This window comes from Electrona antarctica (genome assembly GCF_951216825.1).
Source record: "Electrona antarctica genome assembly, chromosome: 4".
Classification (NCBI taxonomy): domain Eukaryota; kingdom Metazoa; phylum Chordata; class Actinopteri; order Myctophiformes; family Myctophidae; genus Electrona; species Electrona antarctica.
Genome location: NC_136809.1, coordinates 18,443,134 through 18,470,389, shown reverse-complemented (window position 1 = coordinate 18,470,389; position 27,256 = coordinate 18,443,134). Strand labels below are relative to the sequence as shown.

The 27,256-nt window shown below is 39.8% G+C and overlaps 1 protein-coding gene across 1 annotated transcript; it reads right to left on the bottom strand.

The window, feature by feature from the left end:
* Positions 1-1,362: 1,362 nt before the first annotated feature.
* Positions 1,363-25,702, bottom strand: LOC306921209 (uncharacterized protein; the record flags this gene model as incomplete). Its single annotated transcript, XM_079498320.1, has 5 exons — positions 1,363-1,424; positions 9,168-9,266; positions 21,695-21,823; positions 23,600-23,698; positions 25,657-25,702. 5 exons carry the CDS (start codon positions 25,700-25,702, stop codon positions 1,363-1,365), a joined length of 435 nt encoding a protein of 144 aa, XP_079354446.1.
* Between the last annotated feature and the right edge of the window lie 1,554 nt (positions 25,703-27,256).

Genomic DNA, 27,256 nt, shown 5'->3' with positions numbered 1-27,256 from the left:
TCTTGTGCTATTAATACAGCACCCAGGGAGCATTTAGGGTTTCTTGGGGACACTTTGGGGACACTTTGACTTTGGCAATGGGCATGGACCAGGGACCTTCTTTTTCTCAGTGGTCCTTGTGTTTACTCTCTCCATCCATCTACTTCTTCCTGTCCTGTCCACCTACCATCATCTCAGCGCTGCCTTGCTACACTGGTGACGGCAGTAACTATCGGGGGACGGTTGCAAGTACGACCTCTGATAAAACCTGCCAGAGCTTGTCCGCCCAGACACCTCACAAGCACACCCACACGCCCAACAACTACCCATGCAAGTAAGAAATCCCGGCCAAATGCCTTCTATCAGCAGTGGTTTTCAACCTTTTTCATGTCAAGGACCATTATTTATTCGACATTTGAGCCACAGACCACCATTTTATGAGAATTAGGGCAGTATTATGCGTGTCTTAAGTACCAGGTCTTATGACTTAACTTAAGACCTGGAGGCGTGGTCAATGCTGTTTGGCCACTCAGAATAGCCAAATGGCATTGATCACGCCTCCAGGTCTTAACCGTTTCCGCGCCATTGCCGACGATTAAAGTCAATTGAAGCCTAATTTTGATACTGACGCTTAACGCCATTGGCGACGGCCTACGGCAATTGCGCTTTTATGGCGTGTTCGATTGCTCGAGCCATAATGCTACTCACGTTAGCCGGTTAGCTAGCTGTGTTGTTAGCACAGCACTGGATCGCCCATCTGAAATCGTCGTCGCAATAATAATCCATTCTATCCATTTCTTTCAATCGCCTGTATCTCCTATTCCTTGTCCCAGATGGCATTTTGGTCAAAACAGCGTTTCTTTGACGGCACAGATATGATGATCTGGAGCTCTGCAGAGCTCCGGTCTGGCTTCAGATGGTAAACAAGGCCTGTCCGCTCCATGTAGTTTCCTAGGTTAAGACATACTGCTCATGGACCGGAAATGGCGGCTTTTCAAAATAAGAGCTAAAATTAAAAAAATGCTGGCGTGAATTAGATCCTAATTTTTCAATAAATGATAGCCTAAGTGTTAAGTTAAGTAATAAGACCTGGTACTTAAGACACGCATAATACTGCCCTTAGCCTCTCAGACCCAAAACTAAAGAATATTTAGTTATCGTTAGATATAGGATTTCAATACATTTCATGCTGTGTGGGGAGACAATAGACAAACGTTGATCAATACATATTTTTTTGTTAGAGGCCTGGATAACAACTACTGCCGTAATCCAGACGGTGAGAAGAGTCCATGGTGCTATACCACTGATTCAGAGACACGCTGGGAGTTCTGCCAGGTCCCCACATGTGATGCATGAGGTTTGTGATGTCCTATAATGAACCTCTCATTCTGGGTCAGCCTTAAACACATAATGGAAGTGGAAAGAGGAGGAGCCAAACCGAGTTCCTGATTTGCACAAAAAAAGAGTTGGTGCCTCCAGACATAGACATAGAAAGGAGGCAAGCTTCTGTGATGCACGTGGAAGCTTGCCAAGGGGGACGTTCGGTAAGCCAATCAGAGGCAACGTATAAACGCTTGTTTTATCATGCCAATAAAGCTCCTTTGGATTGAATTGATGAGTCCCGGAAAAGACAAGCTGTGATTGGCCAGTAATCACTTGAGTGGCAGCGATTCAGTGCAATACAGGTCGCTCCAATGAACTGCAGCGACCAATGAGGCATCTAAGTTTTTATATGTATGCCCACAGAGGAATAAAAAAACCCATTACAGAACGCCTACCCAGATAACTAAGTGATGTCCAAACCGCAATGTCTTTTTTACAAAACTCTTGAATCGTAGGTTGCACAATCAAAATAGATAAATACAATAATAATAATAATGATGATGATAATAATAATAATATAAGTCAACTCTGGATACATCCAAAGGGTTCTTAACATTTACTACCAAATGTATTTTGCCCCCTGTTCTTCTGCTGCCAACTCTTATCAGAGCTTGCTCTTATTTTGAAGGAGACAAATTCACAACCCCTGAACCGGAAGTCTATTTTAGCCGCAATATTTGTATAAGTCACCCGAGGCATGAATATTGTAACTTATTATTTTCTCCACCAGGCTGAAGGCATGGGGAGAGAGTATGTTCAGGCCGAAGGCATGGGGAGAGAGTATGTTTTGCACTCCGTCCGTGTGTGTGTGTGTGTGTGTGTGTGTGTGTGTGTGTGTGTGTGTGTGTGTGTGTGTGTGTGTGTGTGTGTGTGTCCGTTACCAGCTAATCTCCGGCACCGTTAACCCAGTCGATGCCAAACTTTGCACACACACTCCCTGGATGCCAACGATGAACCTCTGCCCCACATTTTCCAGAACGGCCTGTTATAGCTTCACCATGAGGCAGTTTTTCACATTTTTTACCTAAAACTGCACCGATCTGCGTGAAACGTTGCATGCACACTCCCTAGAGGCCAAGGACAAACCTTTGACCTGCATTTTCCGCATCTGCCTTTTATAGCGCCACCAGGAGGAAAACACATTTTTTTATATTACTCCTCCAGATTCTGTCCAAAAATCTCACAAATCGTTACACAGTATCTCTATGGTCATGTGCTCAAGTCGGATCTGTCCGATATTTCATATTTCATCCTAATTGGCTATAATTGGCTTTCACAGTTTGCAAGATTGCCCCGTTTTGAACAAAAGCCTCAAATCATGAACGCAGCATGCAATTTACGTGAAATCTTTCACACATTTTCTTACTAGGCTGAGGAATATATCCCACCCTTTTCACATTGGCCTGTTATAGCGCCACCAACAGGTTGATTTGTGTTCCTCAACAAAATGAAGAAAACTGTTGCAAAAAACGTTTAGGAGTTTATATTACTCCTAAACATTTTGCCAAACATCTCACACAGTCCTATCCTCCTGGTGGAGACCTGTGCCCAGAAGGGCAATTTTTCTAGTTATTGTTGTTATTGTTATTATTGTTATTATTATTATTATTATTATTATTATTATTATTATTATTATACATGAATATTGTAACCGCGACCAGCGACACTTTAGTTATGAGCATCACCGGTTTGATAAAAGAATTGTTTAAAATTTTCATGACATTGAAGTTAACAGAGGGGAACTTTTTCACCGACGGGCCATTTGCTGTTTAGCGATCGCCTAGCAACGGACACGCTGCTATAGATGGTGGCCTGGACAGCGATCGCACTGAATCAATACAAATTTAAAATAAAGTTGTTAAAGTCGTCTTTCGCAGTGGAGACCAAAGTCGGGAGAGTCTTTGGCAGTAAATGTTAACATCCAACATCAACCACGTACTGTATGCAGAATGATGAATCCCACGTACTTGATCTTAAATTGGAGCAGCATGGCAGTTTGTTATTACAGTGGCATACTGTAGGTAACGCCCCCTAAACACTATGCTGGTGTTTATCTGCAGTTAACCATAGTATAAGTATGTAGCATCATGATGCCACTTCTGTACCAATCTGGGAACCCATCATCAAAAAAATAAAAAACAGCGCCCTCTGCTGCCCAATAGAATGATCATGGCCCATTTGATCCTCCCACAGCCCTCCTCTTCTGGTGATGCACTTATGTTTCAATTCCACTAATCCCCAATGTACAGTACACACGTTTTGAATGCCCCTAATAACTGTGGTATGGCAAAATTATATTTTAAATAGTGTTTACATGGATATGAATGCATAACAACATGTCTGGTAGATGGGGGAGAAATCAGAATCACAGGTCAAATTAAAGACTGCTAACACCAAACGTGTCAGCAGGTTTCTAACACAATGCAAGGGTTAATAGTTGTCAATTGAAGTTGATGACATCGTAATTATGTTTATATTATCTTCCATAGAAATGAACAGCCACTAGCGGGAATCATGTTGCGGCTTGTTGCCAGACGCGGAGAGCCCGACCGATGGCAGATTTCTGGGTCTGATCCCGATGTCGGAGAGTCCTAATGATGTTTTGAACGATGTTTTGTCAAAAAGTACAACATTTTCAAATCAATGTCATTCCTTTGTGAACAGTATGCAGTTTATCTCAATTAGCAGGCCCTCTCCAGAGTGACTTATAGAACTACTAGCTTGCAAAGTGCAATATAAGAGTAAATGTCAGGCAAGCAGGGGTTATTATCGCCACACCGGCTTGTGGAATCAACATTTTTAGAATGAACATACAAATGAATTGACAATAATATTACCAGAAACAGTAAGACCAAGCCCTGAATTACCATAACAGGTCTGTAACTCTGCAGAGTTCAAATTGAATCAAATTGACCAATAAGGGTCCACTTGGTGATTTGAACACTCAGAGTTACAGGGGTCCTTGCAAACAAAATGAAAATTGAGAACCACTATTTCTAGTTTGAGTGCTAATATGCCATATTGTCATTATTATTGTAAATAAGCATTATATATATTCTGAAGAAAACCTTGATAGTTGGTGTGCAGAAATCAAGGCTTTAATGCTGTAGGAAATACTTGCCATAAATATAGTGGTTGCAAAGGCATTAATGAATTAATTGCCTGAGAACCGGGGTGGGAGTTCTGGTCTGGTTTTGGTGAATATTAAGTAGTTCTGGTCACTTGGTGGAGGTCTGGGGGCCACTCATTACAAATATATGAATCCACAAAACTATAGCGTCATTTGTATTGTTAACATATTTCAACGACATAGAGCAACATTCGTTCAACTTTGTCACATGGAACTATTGTTTGTGTCCACTATCACCACGCCAGCAGCAGCACAAAAAATAGGTCCATGTGACAGAGGGGTCATAGTTGAACGAAAGTTGCACTAAATGGTAAAAATGGGTCAACAATACAAATTACGTTATTTGTGGATGAATTTATTTTTAATGAGTGGCCCTCAGTAGGCTACCTCCCACCAATTGGCCGGAACTACTTGTAAAACCGCAGCACAGGTCGGAGGTCTGACTTCACTTAAGGTCAGTCCCCTATCTTTGAACGTGTCTTTTGAGTGTGTGTGTGTGTGTGTGTGTGTGTGTGTGTGGATTCACTGATATATAGAAATATATAATCAAAAAGGCTTTAAATATATAGCACAAATAAAGTAGCAATAATAGTGAAACCTTTATTTAGGTACAAAGGGACATCTCTTTACAAAACCAACTCTACAAACACACACGAAAAAAAGCTTTTGAATCTAAATCCAATTTGTGCTATGATAATGTGACAGTTCTAAAGGTTTCAAAACAAAGTACAATTTACAATTTAGGCATTTAGCAGATGGTCTTAATCAAGAGCAATTGAAATATAGGTAAAATATCAAATGCATAGAAATAGCAATCTAGGATCATAGGTACAGTAAACTAAAAACCTATCATCAGTCTAGTAAGTAAATTTATTTATTTATGGTCTAAGCAGTATAATATAAAACAATCTGCTCATCGGCACATCACATAATAGAAAACAGTATTTCTATACAGAAAATGAGAATTAACAGATACAATATTATTTTCCCTTTAATACTTTAAATCTGTCAAAAAATACCAATTTATGAACCAATTACTCAAATGTGCCTAAGTATGCTCTAGATTATGTCCTTATCTACGAACAAATTCCAAGTAAGAAAACATTGATGAATTAGTTTTCCTATACTTTTCCTTACTCTGTGTCCTTGTGTTGTTCCAGATGAGTTTGCTCGATTATGAGTCCTCACTGTGTTTTTCTTAGATCATTAATTTTCCCAAAGTCTCTGCCATACACTGTACAAATAAAGGGATTTTCCCCTATTACTTCACAGAGTGTTGGCCTCTGCCACAATCAAAACAATTAAAAGGCTATTCTCCTGTATGAGTCTGCTCGTGCAGTTTCAGAGTACCCATCTGTCTAAAGCCTTTACCACATTCTGTACAAGAGAAGGGTTTTTCTCCTGTATGAATCATCATGTGACTTTTCAGATTACCCTTTTGTCTAAAGCCTCTGCCACACACTGTGCAGCAGAAGGGTTTTTCCGCTGTATGGATCATGTTGTGCAGTTTGAGACTAGTCATTAGTCTAAAGCCTTCACCACATTCTGTACAACAGAAGGGTTTTTCTCCTGTATGAATCATCATGTGTTTTTTCAGATTACCCATTTGGCTAAAGCCTCTGCCACACACTGTACAACAGAAGGGTTTTTCTCCTGTATGAATCGTCATGTGACTTTTCAGATTACTCATGTCTCTAAAGCCTCTGCCACACACTGTACAACAAAATGGGGTTTCCCCAGTATGAGTCATCATGTGTTGTTTCAGGTAGTAACTAGAAAAGAAGCTTTTGTTACAAACTGTACAACTACTAAAGGGCTTCCCTGTATGAATTGTCATGTGTCGTTCAACATGCTCATTCTTATTAAAGCTTTTGCTACAAACTGCACAACTAAAGGGCCTTTCCCCTGTATGAGTCAGCATGTGTTTTTTGACATTACTCTTGTGAGCAAAGCCTTTGCTACAGACTGTACAACTAAAGGTAGGCCTATTTAAGGGTTTTTCCTGTGAATGAATCTCTGTGTGCCTTTTCATACTACTTTCAAACGTAAATGTTTTTCCACACTCTGCACAACTAAATGGCTTTTCCCTTGCATGAATCCTCATGTGATTTTTCAGACTGCTATTACAAGTAAAGCTATTGCCACACTCTGTACAACTAAATGGTTTTTCCCCTGTATGCAACCTCATGTGTCTTTTCACACTACCCTTTGACTGAAAGCTTTTGTTACATTTTTTACAACTGAAGGGCCTTTCCCCTGTATGACTCCTCATATGTATTTCCAGACTACCAATTTGACTAAAGCCTTTGCCACACTCTGTACAAATAAAGCTTTTGGCCCCTGTGTGATTCCCAATGGCTGGAGTTTGTTTTGATGATTTGTGGTTGTGGCTCAAAGACAATCTTTTCCCTTCCACAATTTGTGTCTTTCTTTTGTGTGATTTCACTGTGTTTAAAGCTGACTGATCTTCCCTGGTCTCCTCCCACTCATCACTGTCTTCAGTATCAGATTCAGAACAGTGTGAAGAAACAAGCTGGTCATCACTAGTTTGTTGTGACGTTCCTGAGACTTCTAAATCAGATTGTGTTTTGATGTGTTCAAATTTGTTTTCATCATCATCATCATCATCACTTTTCACTGCTAGTAAAGTCAACGTTGATCCATCAGACTCCTCTGGTATTTGAAGTAGCTCCTCCTGTTCATCTTTGATCTGTGGAGGCTCTGGTTCCTCCTCTTTACAGACAGGGAGCTGCAGGAAGTCTAGAATAAGAATACAATATTATTAGCGATAAAAAGAGAAGGATCCGGGCACACAAGGTTAAAAAATGAGGAACGCCTTTATTGAATTAAAAGGCAACTGCCAACATGTTTCGACCTAACAGGTCTTCATCAGGGCAAGAATGAAGGACAACATCAAACATACTCATTATATAGCAACAGGACACACAGCTTTGCAATGACATAATTGGCAGTGTCAGAGGCACGTGAGTGCCCATTGGTTAATACAGCCATAATAACATGGACATGCCATATAGGCACTCAATCAACAACTGACGCTACACATGTGTGTGACAGCCAGAGGAATATATAAGCAAAAAGCTAAGCACCAAATATTCAACAGAATATTATTATTAGTATTGCCAAGAACTTGACTTGAATATGATATGCATCACGAATCACGATACAGGGGTCACGCATACACTGCATTATATTGTGATGATGTAAGCAAGGCACTATACTGTAGTTTTATTTTATTTCTAACTTTAGTGTAACTGCCAAGCAGATCATCTTCTGCTCCATTGTAGGGTATTCACAGACTAAATTGTAAATTAAATAAAGCACCGCTGTGGTAACTAACCAACCAACCAACCAACCAACCAACCCACCAACCAACCCTAACGGGAATTAGCCAAAATAAGATTGACTAAAGCCAATTATTTCAAAATGTATTCACTGGACAAAAAAAAGAACAGATCTACAAGCCAAATGTATACTGTGTCATGACTCTTTATGCAAATTACCTATTCTTTCACACTGTAACAGGGCTCTGTATTGTTTTGAAAGGTTCAACCGTCTACTCTAACTGCATCTTTTAGTTGAATGTAAATAAACCAGAAAGAAAACAAAAGCTGCTGCTACAAACTACATGTATGATGGTATTCATATATTGTTCTTGTATAGCCTAGCCTATAGCCTTGGATGTTAGGCTAGCATACAGCATGAGAACAGATACATTATTACACCCGTTAGTAACTAAGATGACTACTTTAGATGACAGTATCAGTTTCTAAATGAATAATAACTAGTCCTTACCCGTTATGAATATATGAACAGCAAATGATGTTGGCCAGATGGGGCAGTAGAGAGTACTCTCTACTGCCCCATCTGGCGGAGTCAGGTTAATATAAGGAAGTGTAGGCTACAGACAGAAGGACAGACAGAGTGACTGACTGACATTTTTCGGTGCTTTTATAGATAATAATAATAATAATAATAATAATAATAATAATAATAATAATAATAATAATAATAATAATAATAATACCACCTTTATAGGGGAGGATTCTATCTCCTGTTGTAACATAAAACAGTTGGTGTACAAGTACACCCCCTTGACATCATGGATTTACCCCCAATCCAACCCTTGATGCTGAGTGCCAAGCAGGGAAACATTGGGTTCCATTTGTATATGTTCTGTATGATTTTGTATGATCTGGCCTGGGAAATCTATAGCCCAACCTCCCAATCTCAGGGTGGATATACTCTAACCAAAAATTGTTCATCAAATAATTTAATGATTGATGTTTTCCACTTTAATTATCATGAACTTTTTTTAAGTGACATGTTGGTTTTGAGCGTAGCATTTTCAGGGTAAAAGATATGATGAGTCAATTGGACACATGGTTAGTGAGGTGAATGAGTTCCTTTTGGATTTTAATGCATCTCCGATGCAGGATGTTCTGAACAACATCACTGAAAAGTTGGTAAGTTGACCAGAGAGAACAGAAACAAGCAAAGATATTTTTTTCTGAGGGAACGGTGTCGGTGGCACAGTCGGTAGCACTGTCGCATCACAGCTAGAAGGTCCGGGTGAAAAATGGCTGGGTTACACAAATCGTGGAATAAAATTATTTTAGTAAAAAAAAAGAAAAAAGAATGAGAGCATCACACTCACGGAGGTCAAAGTGGTGTTCAGGTTCCTGTTTAATCGAAGCAGTCCTGACTGCTGCTGGAGAACTCATCTTCACCTTCAGGCTGGACTCCACGCACTGGTCTGGAATGAAAGAGTACAATACGGTTAATAATGACATGGATGTGACACTGTGACAGGGCTCAGAGTAATCTAGTAAGAGAGTGGCGACACTAGTGTTGACTCCCATTGTAACAATGGAATGTGGAAGTGCTCATTCTATCTCAATGGGATAGTCCATAGTCCAATAGTCCAACTATAGCCCATAATTACAGTACATTTCAAGCACAAACTCAATACAAAGACTGTTAACTGTGAGTGGACGACCCAATTAAGCATTACACTTGTTTACAAGAGGGTCCACCATGTTCAATTCATCAAAACATTTAGAGACGTACAGATAGACACTTCTATATAAGAACAGAACAGGAATTCATCATAAAGGAGGTAAAAAGGGAAAAGAAACATATACAGTGAGGGGAAAAAAGGGGGGGGGGGTGGGATTCAGATTTTACGGGGGCCAGTTTCGAATTGCAGGTCCGTAGGTGCCCTTTGAGAGCGGTTTTGAAGGAGTCCAGGGATTCACGAAAAATTCCGGAAAAATTAGCCTCCAGGATGGAACCTAGGTAGGTAATCTTCGTGTGATAATATTGTCACCCACTCTAACCAAGAAGCCATCTGCCTTGCTGAGATTACTATTTGATCCGAAGAGAATGGATTCAGTTTTTCCCAGGTGTAAGGATAGTTTGTTATCAGCGAGCCAGGTGCAGATTCTACCGAGTTCAGAGCTGAGCGTCTTTTCAACCTGCAGTTTGTTCCTGTCCGTGACCAGCAGTGCTGAGTCATCTGCGAACAGGAACAAGTTGCAGTCACAACTTGTTCATCACAATTCTCGTGATGTTTGGACTAAGTCTAGGTTTACTGTCAAAAAATGTGTTTTGCAAAAATCGGCCTCCTGGTGGCGCTATAACAGGCACTTTATAACAGAGTTTGGCTGTGATCATGCCAACGGTGCCAATGATTAACTGTTCACAGATGGACACACGGACAGAAGGACACACAGACAGACGGACGGAGTGCAAAACATACTCTCCCCATGCCATCGGCCTGGTGGAGACAATAATTATTGCTTAATGTTAGTTGTGTACGTATGTCGATTCATCCATAATGTGTAGAAGCTCTTGCAGATATTTTTGATATTGTATACAATGGTAATGGTATATAACGTTTTTAAATGTTATTGCGATATCGATACGATATCCTATATAATTGAAAATAATGCACTGGACCAGGGCATTATTTTCAACAACAACGCAACGTAGCACAAGTACAAATGTATTGACATCTAAATATACTAATTATGCAGAATGTGTAAACATTGTTTGAAAATAGCCGATCTACAAGCTCACAATGGCTGAAGTACAAATAGGGCTGAAGAGGTTAATGTACGTTTCAAAAATAATAATCAAAGTCTGAAAAGTAACTATCTAAAGTTTTCAAAAACGTATAGTTTAGTAAAACAATACAAGTCAAAACTGTACTGCAGTACTTGAGCACATGTATTTTGTTACTTTCAACCTTTGTATTTTGTTACTTTCAGTCTGAATTCTCTCCATGTTTGATGCAGAGCTCATGCCCCATCCACCATTGAATGCTTGAACAGCCTGGCCCATCAATCACAGAGGAAGGGCAGCAGCAGCTGTTTCTTCCTAATGTCCATTTGTCTTAAACCCACACATGTACTGTATACTCCAACAGAGGAGACATAAGAGAGGAAAGAATGAAAACAAACACGTACCATGTCTGTGTGACTTGATGACTGGGACCAACATGTCACTCTTCATTGCTGCTGCCTCTTAACGAACAGTCCGTGAGATGAAGGCTAGCAGAAGTCTTCTGTGTTTCTTCTCATATAGTTGGACGGACACTCCATGAGATGAAGTTTTCTTAATTCTATACAGGTGGACCAACACCAGCTTCACCACACCAGGTCCAACCGGGCTCCTAGCTTTCCTTCCCCCAGACTCATACACAGAGCCTGAGTATAACTTCCTGCCCTGGCTTCACCACTGAAGTGAAGGACCCACTGCACTGCAATGTCAGTTATAGCCATCCTATGAAGACTGACAAAGCTTGACAGCTGCTTCACACACGGACACAGCTGCTTCACACACGGACACGACCAACTCTGGTGTTTAAAGTTACCAGTTGGAGCGTTGTCTATTCTGCACCAGATGAACATTAAATGCACAATAAATGTGTGTTCTACTGTGTTATCATATCCGTCTGTCTGCAGCTTGTACTTTACAATCTAGGTTTATAGATGGGTCTTCAATTGTCTTTTGAAACTAGATTTAGTTTTTTTCTTTAGCAATCTGATCTGGCAGTGTGTTCCAGACACCTCACAAACACACCAACACGCCCAACAACTACCCATGCAAGTAAGAAATCCCGGCCAAATGCCTTCTATCAGCAGTGGTTTTCAACCCTTTTCATGTCAAGGACCATTATTTATTCGACATTTGAGCCACAGACCACCATTTTATGAGAATTAGCCTCTCAGACCCAAAACTAAAGAATATTTAGTTATCGTTAGATATAGGATTTCAATACATTTCATGCTGTGTGGGAGACAATATAGACACACGTTGATCAATACATATTCTTTTGTTAGAGGCCTTGATAACAACTACTGCCGTAATCCAGACGGTGAGAAGAGTCCATGGTGCTATACCACTGATTCAGAGACACGCTGGGAGTTCTGCCAGGTCCCCACATGTGATGCATGAGGTTTGTGATGTCCTATAATGAACCTCTCATTCTGGGTCAGCCTTAAACACATAATGTAAGTGGAAAGAGGAGGAGCCGAACCGAGTTCCTGATTTGCACAAAAAAAGAGTTGGTGCCTCCAGACATAGACATAGAAAGGAGGCAAGCTTCTGTGATGCACGTGGAAGCTTGCCAAGGGGGACGTTCGGTAAGCCAATCAGAGGCAACGTATAAACGTTTGTTTTATCATGCCAATAAAGCTCCTTTGGATTGAATTGATGAGTCCCGGAAAAGACACGCAGCGATTCAGTGCAATACAGGTCGCTCCAATGAACTGCAGCGACCAATGAGGCATCTAAGTTTTTATATGTATGCCCCCAGAGGCATAAAAAAACCCATTACAGAACGCCTACCCAGATAACTAAGTGATGTCCAAACCGCAATGTCTTTTTTACAAAACATAAAACTCTTGAATCGTAGGTTGCACAATCAAAATAGATAAATACAATAATAATAATGATGATAATAATAATAATATAAGTCAACTCTGGATACATCCAAACAGTTCTTAACATTTACTACCAAATGTATTTTGCCCCCTGTTCTTCTGCTGCCAACTCTTATCAGAGCTAGCTCTTATTTTGAAGGAGACAAATTCACAACCCCTGAACTGAAAGTCTATTTTAGCCGCAATATTTTTATAAGTCACCCGAGGCATGAATATTGTAACTTATTATTGTCTCCACCAGGCCGAAGGCATGGGGAGAGAGTATGTTTTGCACTCCGTCCGTGTGTGTGTGTGTGTGTGTGTGTGTGTGTGTGTCCGTCCTTCCGTCCGTCCGTTACCAGCTAATCTCCGGCACCGTTAACCCAGTCGATGCCAAACTTTGCACACACACTCCCTGGATGCCAACGATGAACCTCTGCCCCACATTTTCCAGAACGGCCTGTTATAGCGCCACCATGAGGCAGCTTTTCACATTTTTTTTTTTTTTTAAGATATTTTTTTGCGGCTTACGCCTTTTATTGATTTTTGAAGGGACAGACAGTAGGCTGACAGGAAACGGGAGAGAGATGGGGGAAGACATGCAGTAAAGGCCGTGTCGGGCTCGGGAGTCGAACCCGCGGCACACTGCGACTGGATTACCAGTCGGGTGCCCAGACGGTTACGCCACCGCCTGGGCGCTTTTCACATTTTTTACCTAAAACTGCACCGATCTGCGTGAAACGTTGCATGCACACTCCCTAGAGGCCAAGGACAAACCTTCCGCATCTGCCTTTTATAGCGCCACCGACTTTTGTAAAACACATTTTTTTATATTACTCCTCCAGATTCTGTCCAAAAATCTCACAAATCGTTACACAGTATCTCTATGGTCATGTGCTCAAGTCGGATCTGTCCGATATTTCATATTTCATCCTAATTGGCTATAATTGGCTTTCACAGTTTGCAAGATTGCCCCGTTTTGAACAAAAGCCTCAAATCATGAACGCAGCATGCAATTTACGTGAAATCTTTCACACATTTTCTTACTAGGCTGAGGAATATATCCCACCCTTTTCACATTGGCCTGTTATAGCGCCACCAACAGGTTGATTTGTGTTCCTCAACAAAATGAAGAAAACTGTTGCAAAAAACAAACATGTTTATATTACTCCTAAACATTTTGCCAAACATCTCACACAGTCCTATCCTCCTGGTGGAGACCTGTGCCCAGAAGGGCACTTTTTCTTGTTATTGTTGTTATTGTTATTGTTATTATTATTATTGTGGGCTCGCCTCAGCGAGCACACTATTGTTATCCACAGATTTCATTCTTCGAATTGCTACTACTTTCACACACTTTATGCTAGAAATTTAGTTCAAACTTCAAACTGTTCAGCTCTTTGCAGTTATTTAGGCTTACATTTTTATTTTTACAATTGTTTATACTTTTTTTTAACTTTTAAACTTTTAAACTTTTTACATTCTTTATAATGAGAGTCGATGGAAGAAAGGTCCCATTTTTCAGTTGACTTTTTTGTGCTCTAATTACTCCGTCATACTTTCACTTTGAAACTCCATTCAAACTTTAAAATGTTCATCTATCTTTGAATTTTCATTGGTGAAAACGTTGTTTTGAAAAAGTTTATACCTTTTTAGATATTTAACTTTATTTATAATTCTCGTCTCCCATAGACAATGCATGGGATTTTATCCCAAATCAACCTCACTTTTGCAGCCTCATTACTCAGGCATAGTTTGTCGTAGAAACGTGATTTAAACTTTAGCAAGCTCACACGACTTTGGACTTTCTCGTGGTTCAAACCGTATTCGAATACGTTACAGGTTTTTTCCGAAGTCGCAGTTCAATCGCAGGCCGTTTGGCCTAATTAGTGCCCGCTTAGAGTGCCGGGCCTTGTAGACTAGAGGGTGGAAACTGAAATTCTTTCCTTGGAAATTTACCAAACAAATTGTCGTCCCGGCCAAAATATTCACTTTAGACGCATGTTCTTTGGTCATTGTGTAGCCACACCCCCAAAAATCATTTTCTACAACAAACGGTTACATTTTGTTGCTTTTGTGGCGCCCCCTATGGATGAAAATGTAATTGATTTTGGCTCTGGGTTGATTGAACCACACGCAACCTGTGATTCAAATTTGGGATGGATTGGACATTCCATTCGTGATTTGCGGCAATGTTTGTAAAATAGGCCCCTCCTACTAACTTTGGTTGGACGATTATGGCCGAACAGTACGAACTATCATAATTCGGTCTGTGGTGTTTTATCTGTAGAATCCAAAACTACTTTTACAAAGGCTCGCCTAGGCCAAAGCGACACTCCTCTCCACACCCAGCCTGTGTCACCCAGTCAGAACCTTTTTTTTCTACAAAATACACCGCAAGGATTCACATAATGTATGCCCGAAGGGCTACAATAAGCAATTAAAAAGGGTACTTTTGACTAGCCAAATTGTTGCCCAGGGGGGAGGGACCAAAAAAAACCACTTGCCCACTCACTCTGTATACTTTTGGGAAAATGTGGGAATCGTACCACAGACAATCGGCTCACTGGACCAGCACACTAGCTAACTGAGCTAACAGAGGACATGTGAGGATTGTGCTCTTTCTCCCTAGGACAATCAAAAAATCTCCCAGGAAAAAAAAGAAAAAAAATCAACCATAAAACTAGACTCAAATGTTAGGAAGGGACAAGAGATATAGTCAATTTCTACATCCGGTGTTCGTTTGGACATTGTTTTATTTGAGAATGGCACTTATCTGTTCTTTCCATTCATTTTCTACATCCGGTGTCTCTACAATCTTAGACCGTTATCAATAATCATTGTGCTTTTATAGATAGGCCTATATGCCATTTGACCCTTTATTACATGTAAAAGTATGCTATTTAATACAATTTCTGTTAAGCTCATTAATGCTTTTATATTTATGCTCCATTTTTTTTTACCCTTTCTTAATTAATCAAGAATACATTGTAAAGCATTATTCATACATTACAAATCATTAGTAGACACAGTTATAACTTTACTTACTTTATTCTGCCACTTTTTGGGCATCATACTACTTCCACATACTTTATGCTAGAAATGTAGTTCAAACTTCAACATGTTCCGCTTTATGCAGTTATTTATGCTTATATTATTATTATTTTTTAAATTTTATACTTTTTAACTTTTTGTACTTTTTTCCAGTGTTCAGACTTGGTGGGTGGTCCCACAGACACAGCTATAACTTTATACATTGCGTTTTTAGCGAGCCCACGCAGTTTCTACAGGAACTGCTTTCTAGTTATTATTATTATTATTATTATACATGAATATTGTAACCGCGACCAGCGACACTTTAGTTATGAGCATCACCGGTTTGATAAAATAATTGTTTTTTAATAATTTTCATGACATTGAAGTGAACAGAGGGGAACTTTTTCGAGGACGGGCCATTTGCTGTTTAGCGATCGCCTAGCAACGGACACGCTAGATGGTGGCCTGGACAGCGATCGCACTGAATCAATACAAATTTAAAATAAAGTTGTTAAAGTCGTCTTTGGCAGTGGAGACCAAAGTCGGGAGAGTCTTTGGCAGTAAATGTTAACATCCAACATCAACCACGTACTGTATGCAGAATGATGAATCCCACGTACTTGATCTTAAATTGGAGCAGCATGGCAGTTTGTTATTACAGTGGCATACTGTATGTATGCCACAGAAGTGGTATGCTACAGAAGTGGCATCATGATGCCACTTCTGTACCAATCTGGGAACCCATCATCAAAAAAATAAAAAAACAGCGCCCTCTGCTGCCCAATAGAATGATCATGGCCTATTTGATCCTCCCACAGCCCTCCTCTTCTGGTGATGCGCTTATGTTTCAATTCCACTAATCCCCAATGTACAGTACACACGTTTTGAATGCCCCTAATATCTGTGGTATGGCAAAATAATATTTTTAATAGTGTTTACATGGATATGAATGCATAACAACATGTCTGGTAGATGGGGGAGAAATCAGAATCACAGGTCAAATTTGACTGCTAACACCAAAAGTGTCAGCAGGTTTCTAACACAATGCAAGGGTTAATAGTTGTCAATTGAAGTTGATGACATCGTAATTATGTTTATATTATCTTCCATAGAAATGAACAGCCACTAGCGGGAATCATGTTGCGGCTTGTTGCCAGACGCGGAGAGCCCGACCGATGGCAGATTTCTGGGTCTGATCCCGATGTCGGAGAGTCCTAATGATGTTTTGAACGATGTTTTGTCAAAAAGTACAACATTTTCAAATCAATGTCATTCCTTTGTGAACAGTATGCAGTTTAGCTCAATTAGCAGGCCCTCTCCAGAGTGACTTATAGAACTACTAGCTTGCAAAGTGCAATATAAGAGTAAATGTCAGGCAAGCAGGGGTTATTATATCGCCACACATGGAATCAACATTTTTAGAATGAACATACAAATTAATAGACAATAATATTACCAGAAACAGTAAGACCAAGCCCTGAATTACCATAACAGGTCTGTAACTCTGCAGAGTTCAAATTGAATCAAATTGACCAATAAGGGTCCACTTGGTGATTTGAACACTCAGAGTTACAGGGGTCCTTGCAAATAAAATAAAAATTGAGAACCACTATTTCTAGTTTGAGTGCTAATATGCCATATTGTCATTATTATTGTAAATAAGCATTATATATATTCTGAAGAAAACCTTGATACACCTTTGGTGTGCAGAAATCAAGGCTTTAATGCTGTAGGAAATACTTGCCATAGTGGTTGCAAAGGCATTAATGAATTAATTAATTGCCTGAGAACTGGGGTGGGAGTTCTGGTCTGGTTTTGGTGAATATTAAGTAGTTCTGGTCACTTGGTGGAGGTCTGGGGGCCACTCATTACAAATATATGAATCCACAAAACTATAGCGTCATTTGTATTGTTAACATATTTCAACGACATAGAGCAACATTTGTTCAACTTTGTCACATGGAACTATTGTTTGTGTCCACTATCACCACGCCAGCAGCAGCACAAAAAATAGGTCCATGTGACAGAGGGGTCATAGTTGAACGAAAGTTGCACTAAATGGTAAAAATGGGTCAACAATACAAATTACGTTATTTGTGGATGAATTTATTTGTAATGAGTGGCCCTCAATAGGCTACCTCCCACCAATTGGCCGGAACTACTTGTAAAACCGCAGCACAGGTCGGACTAACGGGAGGTCTGACTTCACTTAAGGGCAGTCCCCTATCTTTGAACGTGTCTTTTGAGTGTGTGTGTGTGTGTGTGTGTGTGTGTGTGTGTGTGTGTGTGTGTGTGTGTGTGTGTGTGTGTGTGGATTCACTGATATATAGAAATATATAATCAAAAAGGCTTTAAATATATAGCACAAATAAAGTAGCAATAATAGTGAAACCTTTATTTAGGTACAAAGGGACATCTCTTTACAAAACCAACTCTACAAACACAAACGAAAAAAAGCTTTTGAATCTAAATCCAATTTGTGCTATGATAATGTGACAGTTCTAAAGGTTTCAAAACAAAGTACAATTTACAATTTAGGCATTTAGCAGATGGTCTTAATCAAGAGCAATTGAAATATAGGTAAAATATCAAATGCATAGAAATAGCAATCTAGGATCATAGGTACAGTAAACTAAAAACCTATCATCAGTCTAAGCAGTATAATATAAAACAATCTGCTCATCGGCACATCACATAATAGAAAACAGTATTTCTATACAGAAAATGAGAATTAACAGATAAAATATTATTTTCCCTTTAACCCTTAGAAGAGCAAAGACGCCAATTGGCGTCTTCATCAGAATTCCGTAAATGAGCAATGACGCCAATTGGCGTCTTTCTCTTTTTTGATTAATCTAAACATATTAATATGCTCCGAAGCGCTGTTTAAATTCCTGAGCTTATATTCCAACTACATTACCCAGAAAACCCGTGTCACGTGACACACGTGTACGTGTTGCCATTGGAAGCTGGTCCCACCCCCTGTAAACAGTGGGGGCAGAGGGAGTCTTCATAGTTTTCATTGTTTTGCCTGTTTTGCCGTCTCGCCCGAGCGATTTTCTAGCAGAAAAAGTTGAAAGCAGTACTATTTATTTGAGCGAGTTTTGTGGTAGTAGTATTGATCCATACGCGTCCCAGTCGCCTTCTCCAGGCGGAGTAGCCCTGGTCCAGTGCTTACAGCGAGACTCGCTGCTCCCTCCCTCCTTTTTTCATTGTCTCCCCATCGTCGTCCGATGAGCTATACCGGGAAACCATTGAAGAAGACGATCAACCCGGAATGTTTTGAGGTAATCTTATTGTAGAAAATGCCCTTCTATAGTGATCAGAAATCATAAGATGATCGCTACAAATAGATGCTTGGATAATTACTACTACTAGTCAGATCATGACGCCAGAATGACTCACCACGATGGCCCCCAGCCATTAGCCAGCACCAAAGGTGCTGGCTTTATTTTTATATATTTAGAACTGGCATCAGATGAGGAGGAGGATGATGATGATGATGATGAAGACGAAGAGTCAAGACTGCGATGGAGTTCTCCGACACTGAACCGGATGCATTCATTCATTTCAGTTGTTGTTTTTTTTTAATTTAGCCTACACACACACACACCGTCAAGAACAACTGGAATGCAGTGGTTTGGGGACACTGGGGAGTTTGGGGACAACTGCTTTTTATGTAGGCCTATTTATTTTCTGTAATATTTATTATAATTGTATTATGTTAGTAGTCATAAAAAATAAAATACGCTTTTACAATGAGTTAGACCTGTCATGGCTATTTTGTTCACTATTCTGAGGTTTATGGTTTGACTAAGCGAGTTTCAACTGTGATTTACTCTGTAACGGTAGATGGTAAGAACCCAATTTTTTGTTATAATACAGTATACATTCAAGTCTATATTTTGATACATATCATGGGCACAAAGTCATATCAAAACAATGTCCTTGGATGTGTTTTTTATCAAAACTGTTTCTTCACAACAGGTTTTTGAGATACATGCATGAATAGACAAGGTACTGGTAAGACTATGTAAACATGGTATATATCAAAATGTGCGTTAGAATGTCTAATTTTACCCCAAAAAAGAATTGAGTTTATATGATGTTCCATTTCAGAGCTAGGGGGACTTTTAGCTGGATAGGTCAGATTGATCATGACTGACCATGCTATTTATAGATGGCAAAATATCTACAGTGGTACATGTGAGAAACTTTTTATTTTATTTTAATTGAACTAGACAACTCACCCTTTAAAATGAGATATTGCATGGCTATGTACGCCCAGCAGAAAAAAAGTTATTTAGAAAATAAAACTTCAACCGGGCATAACTTTTTTTGTTGTCCTAGAAACACTACCCAGTGTAAATGCAGGCTCTTTTAAATGGCTTCCAACACAAAAACTAAACATTTTATCAACTCAGTTCATTTTTTTCCTGGAAGCAGACAAGCCAAGCTTTCTCTGAAGGTCTTTCGTTGTCACACATTCACAACAGAGAATTTTCAATAAATCATTCAAAAACGCCATTCTGCCATAGAGAAGTCCACAAACTATATAGAAATCCTTGAAACTCTCAAAGAGTTAATACTTTAAATCGTTCAAAAAATACCAATTTATGAACCAATTACTCAAATGTGCCTAAGTATGCTCTAGATTATGTCCTTATCTACGAACAAATTCCAAGTAAGAAAACATTGATGAATTAGTTTTCCTATACTTTTCCTTACTCTGTGTCCTTGTGTTGTTCCAGATGAGTTTGCTCGATTATGAGTCCTCACTGTGTTTTTCTTAGATCATTAATTTTCCCAAAGTCTCTGCCATACACTGTACAAATAAAGGGATTTTCCCCTATTACTTCACAGAGTGTTGGCCTCTGCCACAAAACATCAAAACAATTACAAGGCTATTCTCCTGTATGAGTCTGCTCGTGCAGTTTCAGAGTACCCATCTGTCTAAAGCCTTTACCACATTCTGTACAAGAGAAGGGTTTTTCTCATGTATGAATCATCATGTGACTTTTCAGATTACCCTTTTGTCTAAAGCCTCTGCCACACACTGTGCAGCAGAAGGGTTTTTCCGCTGTATGGATCATGTTGTGCAGTTTGAGACTAGTCATTAGTCTAAAGCCTTCACCACATTCTGTACAACAGAAGGGTTTTTCTCCTGTATGAATCATCATGTGAATTTTCAGATGACCCATTTGGCTAAAGCCTCTGCCACACACTGTACAACAGAAGGGTTTTTCTCCTGTATGAATCGTCATGTGACTTTTCAGATTACTCATGTCTCTAAAGCCTCTGCCACACACTGTACAACAAAATGGGGTTTCCCCAGTATGAGTCATCATGTGTTGTTTCAGGTAGTAACTAGAAAAGCTTTTGTTACAAACTGTACAACTACTAAAGGGCTTCCCTGTATGAATAGTCATGTGTCGTTCAACATGCTCATTCTTATTAAAGCTTTTGCTACAAACTGCACAACTAAAGGGCCTTTCCCCTGTATGAGTCAGCATGTGTTTTTTGACATTACTCTTGTGAGCAAAGCCTTTGCTACAGACTGTACAACTAAAGGTAGGCCTATTTAAGGGTTTTTCCTGTGAATGAATCTCTGTGTGCCTTTTCATACTACTTTCAAACGTAAATGTTTTTCCACACTCTGCACAACTAAATGGCTTTTCCCTTGCATGAATCCTCATGTGATTTTTCAGACTGCTATTACAAGTAAAGCTATTGCCACACTCTGTACAACTAAATGGTTTTTCCCCTGTATGCAACCTCATGTGTCTTTTCACACTACCCTTTGACTGAAAGCTTTTGTTACATGTTTTACAACTGAAGGGCCTTTCCCCTGTATGACTCCTCATATGTATTTCCAGACTACCAATTTGACTAAAGCCTTTGCCACACTCTGTACAAATAAAGCTTTTGGCCCCTGTGTGATTCCCAATGGCTGGAGTTTGTTTTGATGATTTGCGGTTGTGGCTCAAAGACAATCTTTTCCCTTCCACAATTTGTGTCTTTCTTTTGTGTGATTTCACTGTGTTTAAAGCTGACTGATCTTCCCTGGTCTCCTCCCACTCATCACTGTCTTCAGTATCAGATTCAGAACAGTGTGAAGAAACAAGCTGGTCATCACTAGTTTGTTGTGACGTTCCTGAGACTTCTAAATCAGATTGTGTTTTGATGTGTTCAAATTTGTTTTCATCATCATCATCATCACTTTTCACTGCTAGTAAAGTCAACGTTGATCCATCAGACTCCTCTGGTATTTGAAGTAGCTCCTCCTGTTCATCTTTGATCTGTGGAGGCTCTGGTTCCTCCTCTTTACAGACAGGGAGCTGCAGGAAGTCTAGAATAAGAATACAATATTATTAGGTTAAAAAATGAGGAATGCCTTTATTGAATTAAAAGGCAACTGCCAACATGTTTCGACCTAACAGGTCTTCATCAGGGCAAGAATGAAGGACAACATCAAACATACTCATTATATAGCAACAGGACACACAGCTTTGCAATGACATAATTGGCAGTGTCAGAGGCACGTGAGTGCCCATTGGTTAATACAGCCATAATAACATGGACATGGCATTAGGCACTCAATCAACAACTGACGCCACACATGTGTGACAGCCAGAGGAATATATAAGCAAAAAGCTAAGCACCAAATATTCAACAGAATATTATTATTAGTATTGCCAAGAACTTGACTTGAATATGATATGCATCACGAATCACGATACAGGGGTCACGCATACACTGCATTATATTGTGATGATGTAAGCAAGGCACTATACTGTAGTTTTATTTTATTTCTAACTTTAGTGTAACTGCCAAGCAGATCATCTTCTGCTCCATTGTAGGGTATTCACAGACTAAATTGTAAATTAAATAAAGCACCGCTGTGGTAACTAACCAACCAACCAACCAACCAACCAACCAACCAACCAACCCACCAACCCTAACGGGAATTAGCCAAAATAAGATTGACTAAAGCCAATTATTTCAAAATGTATATCCAAATGTATACTGTGTCATGACTCTTTATGCAAATGACCTATTCTTTCACCCTGTAACAGGGCTCTGTATTGTTTTGAAAGGTTCAACCGTCTACTCTAACTGCATCTTTTAGTTGAATGTAAATAAACCAGAAAGAAAACAAAAGCTGCTGCTACAAACCACATGTATGATGGTATTCATATATTGTTCTTGTATAGCCTAGCAGCCTATAGCCTTGGATGTTAGGCTAGCATACAGCAGAACAGATACATTATTACACCCGTTAGTTACTAAGATGACTACTTTAGATGACAGTATCAGTTTCTAAATTAATAATAACTAGAAGGACAGAAGGACAGACAGAGTGACTGACTGACATTTTTCGCTGCTTTTATAGATAATAATAATAATAATAATAATAATACCACCTTTATAGGGCAGGATTCTATCTCCTGTTGTAACATAAAACAGTTGGTGTACAAGTACACCCCCTTGACATCATGGATTTGCCCCCAATCCAACCCTTACCCTTGATGCTGAGTGCCAAGCAGGGAAACATTGGGTTCCATTTGTATATGTTCTGTATGATTTTGTATGATCTGGCCTGGGAAATCTATAGCCCAGCCTCCCAATCTCAGGGTGGATATACTCTAACCACAAGGCCACTGAGCTGGTATATATGATATTAATAAACATATAGTTATTTATAATCAACTTGTGTCTGCCCAAAAATTGTTCATCAAATAATTGAATGATTGATGTTTTCCACTTTAATTATCATGAACTTTTTTTAAGTGACATGTTGGTTTTGAGCGCAGCATTTTCAGGGTAAAAGATATGATGAGTCAATTGGACACATGGTTAGTGAGGTGAATGAGTTCTTTTGGATTTGAATGCATCTCCGATGCAGGATGTTCTGAACAACATCACTGAAAAGTTGGTAAGTTGACAGAGAGAACAGAAACAAGCAAAGATATTTTTTTCTGAGGGAACGGCGTCGGTGGCACAGTCGGTAGCACTGTCGCATCACAGCTAGAAGGTCCGGGTGAAAAAGGGCTGGGTTACACAAATCGTGGAATAAAATTATTTTAGTAAAAAAAAAGAAAACAAATGAGAGCATCACACTCACGGAGGTCAAAGTGGTGTTCAGGTTCCTGTTTAATCGAAGCAGTCCTGACTGCTGCTGGAGAACTCATCTTCACCTTCAGGCTGGACTCCACACACTGGTCTGGAATGAAAGAGTACAATACGGTTAATAATGACATGGATGTGACACTGTGACAGGGCTCAGAGTAATCTAGTAAGAGAGTGGCGACACTAGTGTTGACTGTAACAATGGAATGTGGAAGTGCTCATTCTATCTCAATGGGATAGTTCCATTGTTTGGAACTATAGCCCATAGGCAGCCGCTTTGCGGCGAGATCAAAGCGTGTCTTACTATTCCACTCGGACAGGGCTGCACTTTCAGGTGCACTTCCTCGGACCAGCGCGGAGTGGGGGGTGGAGCGGCGGGATTTTGAATTGATCGTGGAGCGGGTTTTAAAATGGGTCTGAGCGGCTTCGGAGTGAGGGCGGCCTGCCGCTTCAAGCCGCTCCGGTCGGGGCCATAAACCACATGTTTGAGCAGGCAGGGTCGCACAGACTTTGATTGATTGATTGATTGATTGAAATATTTATTAACAGTTTGCAGAATTACAGTACATTTCAAGCACAAACTCAATGATTCTAATTCTAAATCAAGTGAATTCTAAATCAAAACGTCACTCGCTGGAAATATGATATGATAGGATATAGTACTTTATTGTCAGTTTGCACTGAAATTTGTTTTGCGACCACTGGCCTTGTATGCAACACATATAGCCTACAAACATTTGACATAACACAGGACAAAAAAAGAAAATACAGTTACATACATAGAAACATAAGGGCAGAGAGCAATGTCCACAGCTCAGTCTAGTCCTGGCCAAAATCCTGATTAAGCCTCAGAGTCGACTGATGGACAAAATACCTCTTCAGTCTGACCTTATTGTATGCTGGAACACCATATCTCCTTCCTGAAGGCAGCAACCTATACTCTCCATGTAAAACATGGCTAGTATTAGAGGTGATATTCCTTGCTAACCTTAGGATGCTGTCATAGTGCCAAACTATCACAGTGCTGAGTGTCAAAATGTGTTCATGATTAGCAGCATTTTGTTCAAACGGAGCACTTTTTGCAAACTTTGGAAGCCAGCATGGAGTACGAAAAATCTGAAAGACCTGTTTTGTTTAATGGCTGTAGAGACTGTGTACCAATTCTCGTGATGTTTGGACTAAGTCTAGGTTTACTGTCAAAAAATGTGTTTTGCAAAAATCGGCCTCCTGGTGGCGCTATAACAGGCAATTTATAACAGAGTTTGGCTGCGATCATGCCAACGGTGCCAATGATTAACTGTTCACAGATGGACACACGGACAGAAGGACACACAGACAGACGGACGGACGGACGGAGTGCAAAACATACTCTCCCCATGCCTTCGGCCTGGTGGAGACAATAATTATTGCTTAATGTTAGTTGTGTACGTATGTCGATTCATCCATAATGTGTAGAAGCTCTTGCAGATATTTGTGATATTGTATACAATGTTATGGTATATAACATTTTTAAATGTTATTGCGATATTGATACGATATCCTATTAGATATAATTGAAAATAATGCACTGGACCAGGGCTAACAACAACGCAACGTAGCACAAGTACAAATGTATTGACATCTAAATATACTAATTATGAAAATAGCCGATCTACAAGCTCACAATGGCTGAAGTACAAATAGGGCTGAAGAGGTTAATGTACGTTTAAAAAATAATAATCAAAGTCTGAAAAGTAACTATCTAAAGTTTTCAAAAACGTATAGTTTAGTAAAACAATACAAGTCAAAACTGTACTGCAGTACTTGAGCACATGTATTTTGTTACTTTCAACCTTTGTATTTTGTTACTTTCAGTCTGAATTCTCTCCATGTTTGATGCAGAGCTCATGCCCCATCCACCATTGAATGCTTGAACAGCCTGGCCCATCAATCACAGAGGAAGGGCAGCAGCAGCTGTTTCTTCCTAATGTCCATTTGTCTTAAACCCACACATGTACTGTATACTCCAAAAGAGGAGACATAAGAGAGGAAAGAATGAAAACAAACACGTACCATGTCTGTGTGACTTGATGACTGGGACCAACATGTCACTCTTCATTGCTGCTGCCTCTTAACGAACAGTCCGTGAGATGAAGGCTAGCAGGAGTCTTCTGTGTTTCTTCTCATATAGTTGGACGGACACTCCATGAGATGAAGGTTTCTTAATTCTATACAGGTGGACCAACACCAGCTTCACCACACCAGGTCCAACCGGGCTCCTAGCTTTCCTTCCCCCAGACTCATACACAGAGCCTCAGTATAACTTCCTGCCCTGGCTTCACCACTGAAGTGAAGGACCCACTGCACTGCAATGTCAGTTATAGCCATGCATCCTATGAAGACTGACACAGCTTGACAGCTGCTTCACACACGGACACAGCTGCTTCACACACGGACACGACCAACTCTGGTGTTTAAAGTTACCAGTTGGAGCGTTGTCTATTCTGCACCAGATGAACATTGTTTAGGAGCAGTTACAACTTACATACATTAACAGCCGAGGAGATCAGGCACGTAGTAGTGACAAATAAACGTAAAGTGTGTTGTGAACAGAGTTAAGTGATGCTTGATTTCGGCAGAGTATTTTTGTTTTGTTGTTGTTTTATGTTTGTTTTGTTTATTGTCTTTGTTAGTCATTTGTAATTTTAGTTTAGTAATGTTCGTAAGTGATGTTTGTGTTTGGTTTTCGTTTTGTCTTTTGTTTCTTGGGGGATATCTTCAAAATCATGAAAAACTATATACTATAGTATGTTGTCGAAAACCATTAAAAATTATACACTATAGACTATACTGACTATAGTATGTCGTTTTTCATGATTATCATGTTTTTTTTCATGATTTTCGATGATTAAAAAAACGATGAAAATCATGAAAAACGACAGGCTACTATAGGCCTAGTCAGAGGCGCAGCCAGAAATGCGATTCTAGATGGGCCTCGCTATGGCTAGGTGGGCCGGTGTGACAATTTAACTTGTTTCCAAGTTGTCTGGATCCCGACTGGTTTTGCGCGTTCACGAGCCGTCTTTCACAGATGTTGTTTCAGGAAGGGGCGGAGCTATTGTAGCGCCGGCCGCAGCTAGAAGAATATGCAAACCAAACGATCCCCGAGCCTACACTGTCTTCTCCTGTTCTTTTCAATAAAATCATTAAATACCCATCCGATTGTTTGTGGAATCTCACTTGTATGAAACAGTGACAACATGCACTTATAAAACACAGTTAGAATGATGAAAATAAAAAAATTAATGAAAATATCAGTGTGGGAAGTGGGATTCGAACCGTCTTTGCAATGAACCAAAAATACCGGGGGTGCTGTGCTCTACCCATCGCGCTATGATAAGCTGAAAACTGCTGTAGGAACTATCTATTTGATCTTATGTGTGTCTGTCCAGGTGTGAACTCGGGAACAGTATAGTCACAACATGCCATGTTGAGTTGTGACTCTGGTTTTTTTAACAAATATAAGCACTCCGTTGAACTGATCAATGAATAGCTGTAGAAACAAGTCAATGATGTTGGTATAGTCACACCATGAAAAACAAACTCTTCTGTGGAGACTGACAAATGCAGAATAGCGTATTAATCTTTTAATTTGTAAATCTCGTGCAAATAA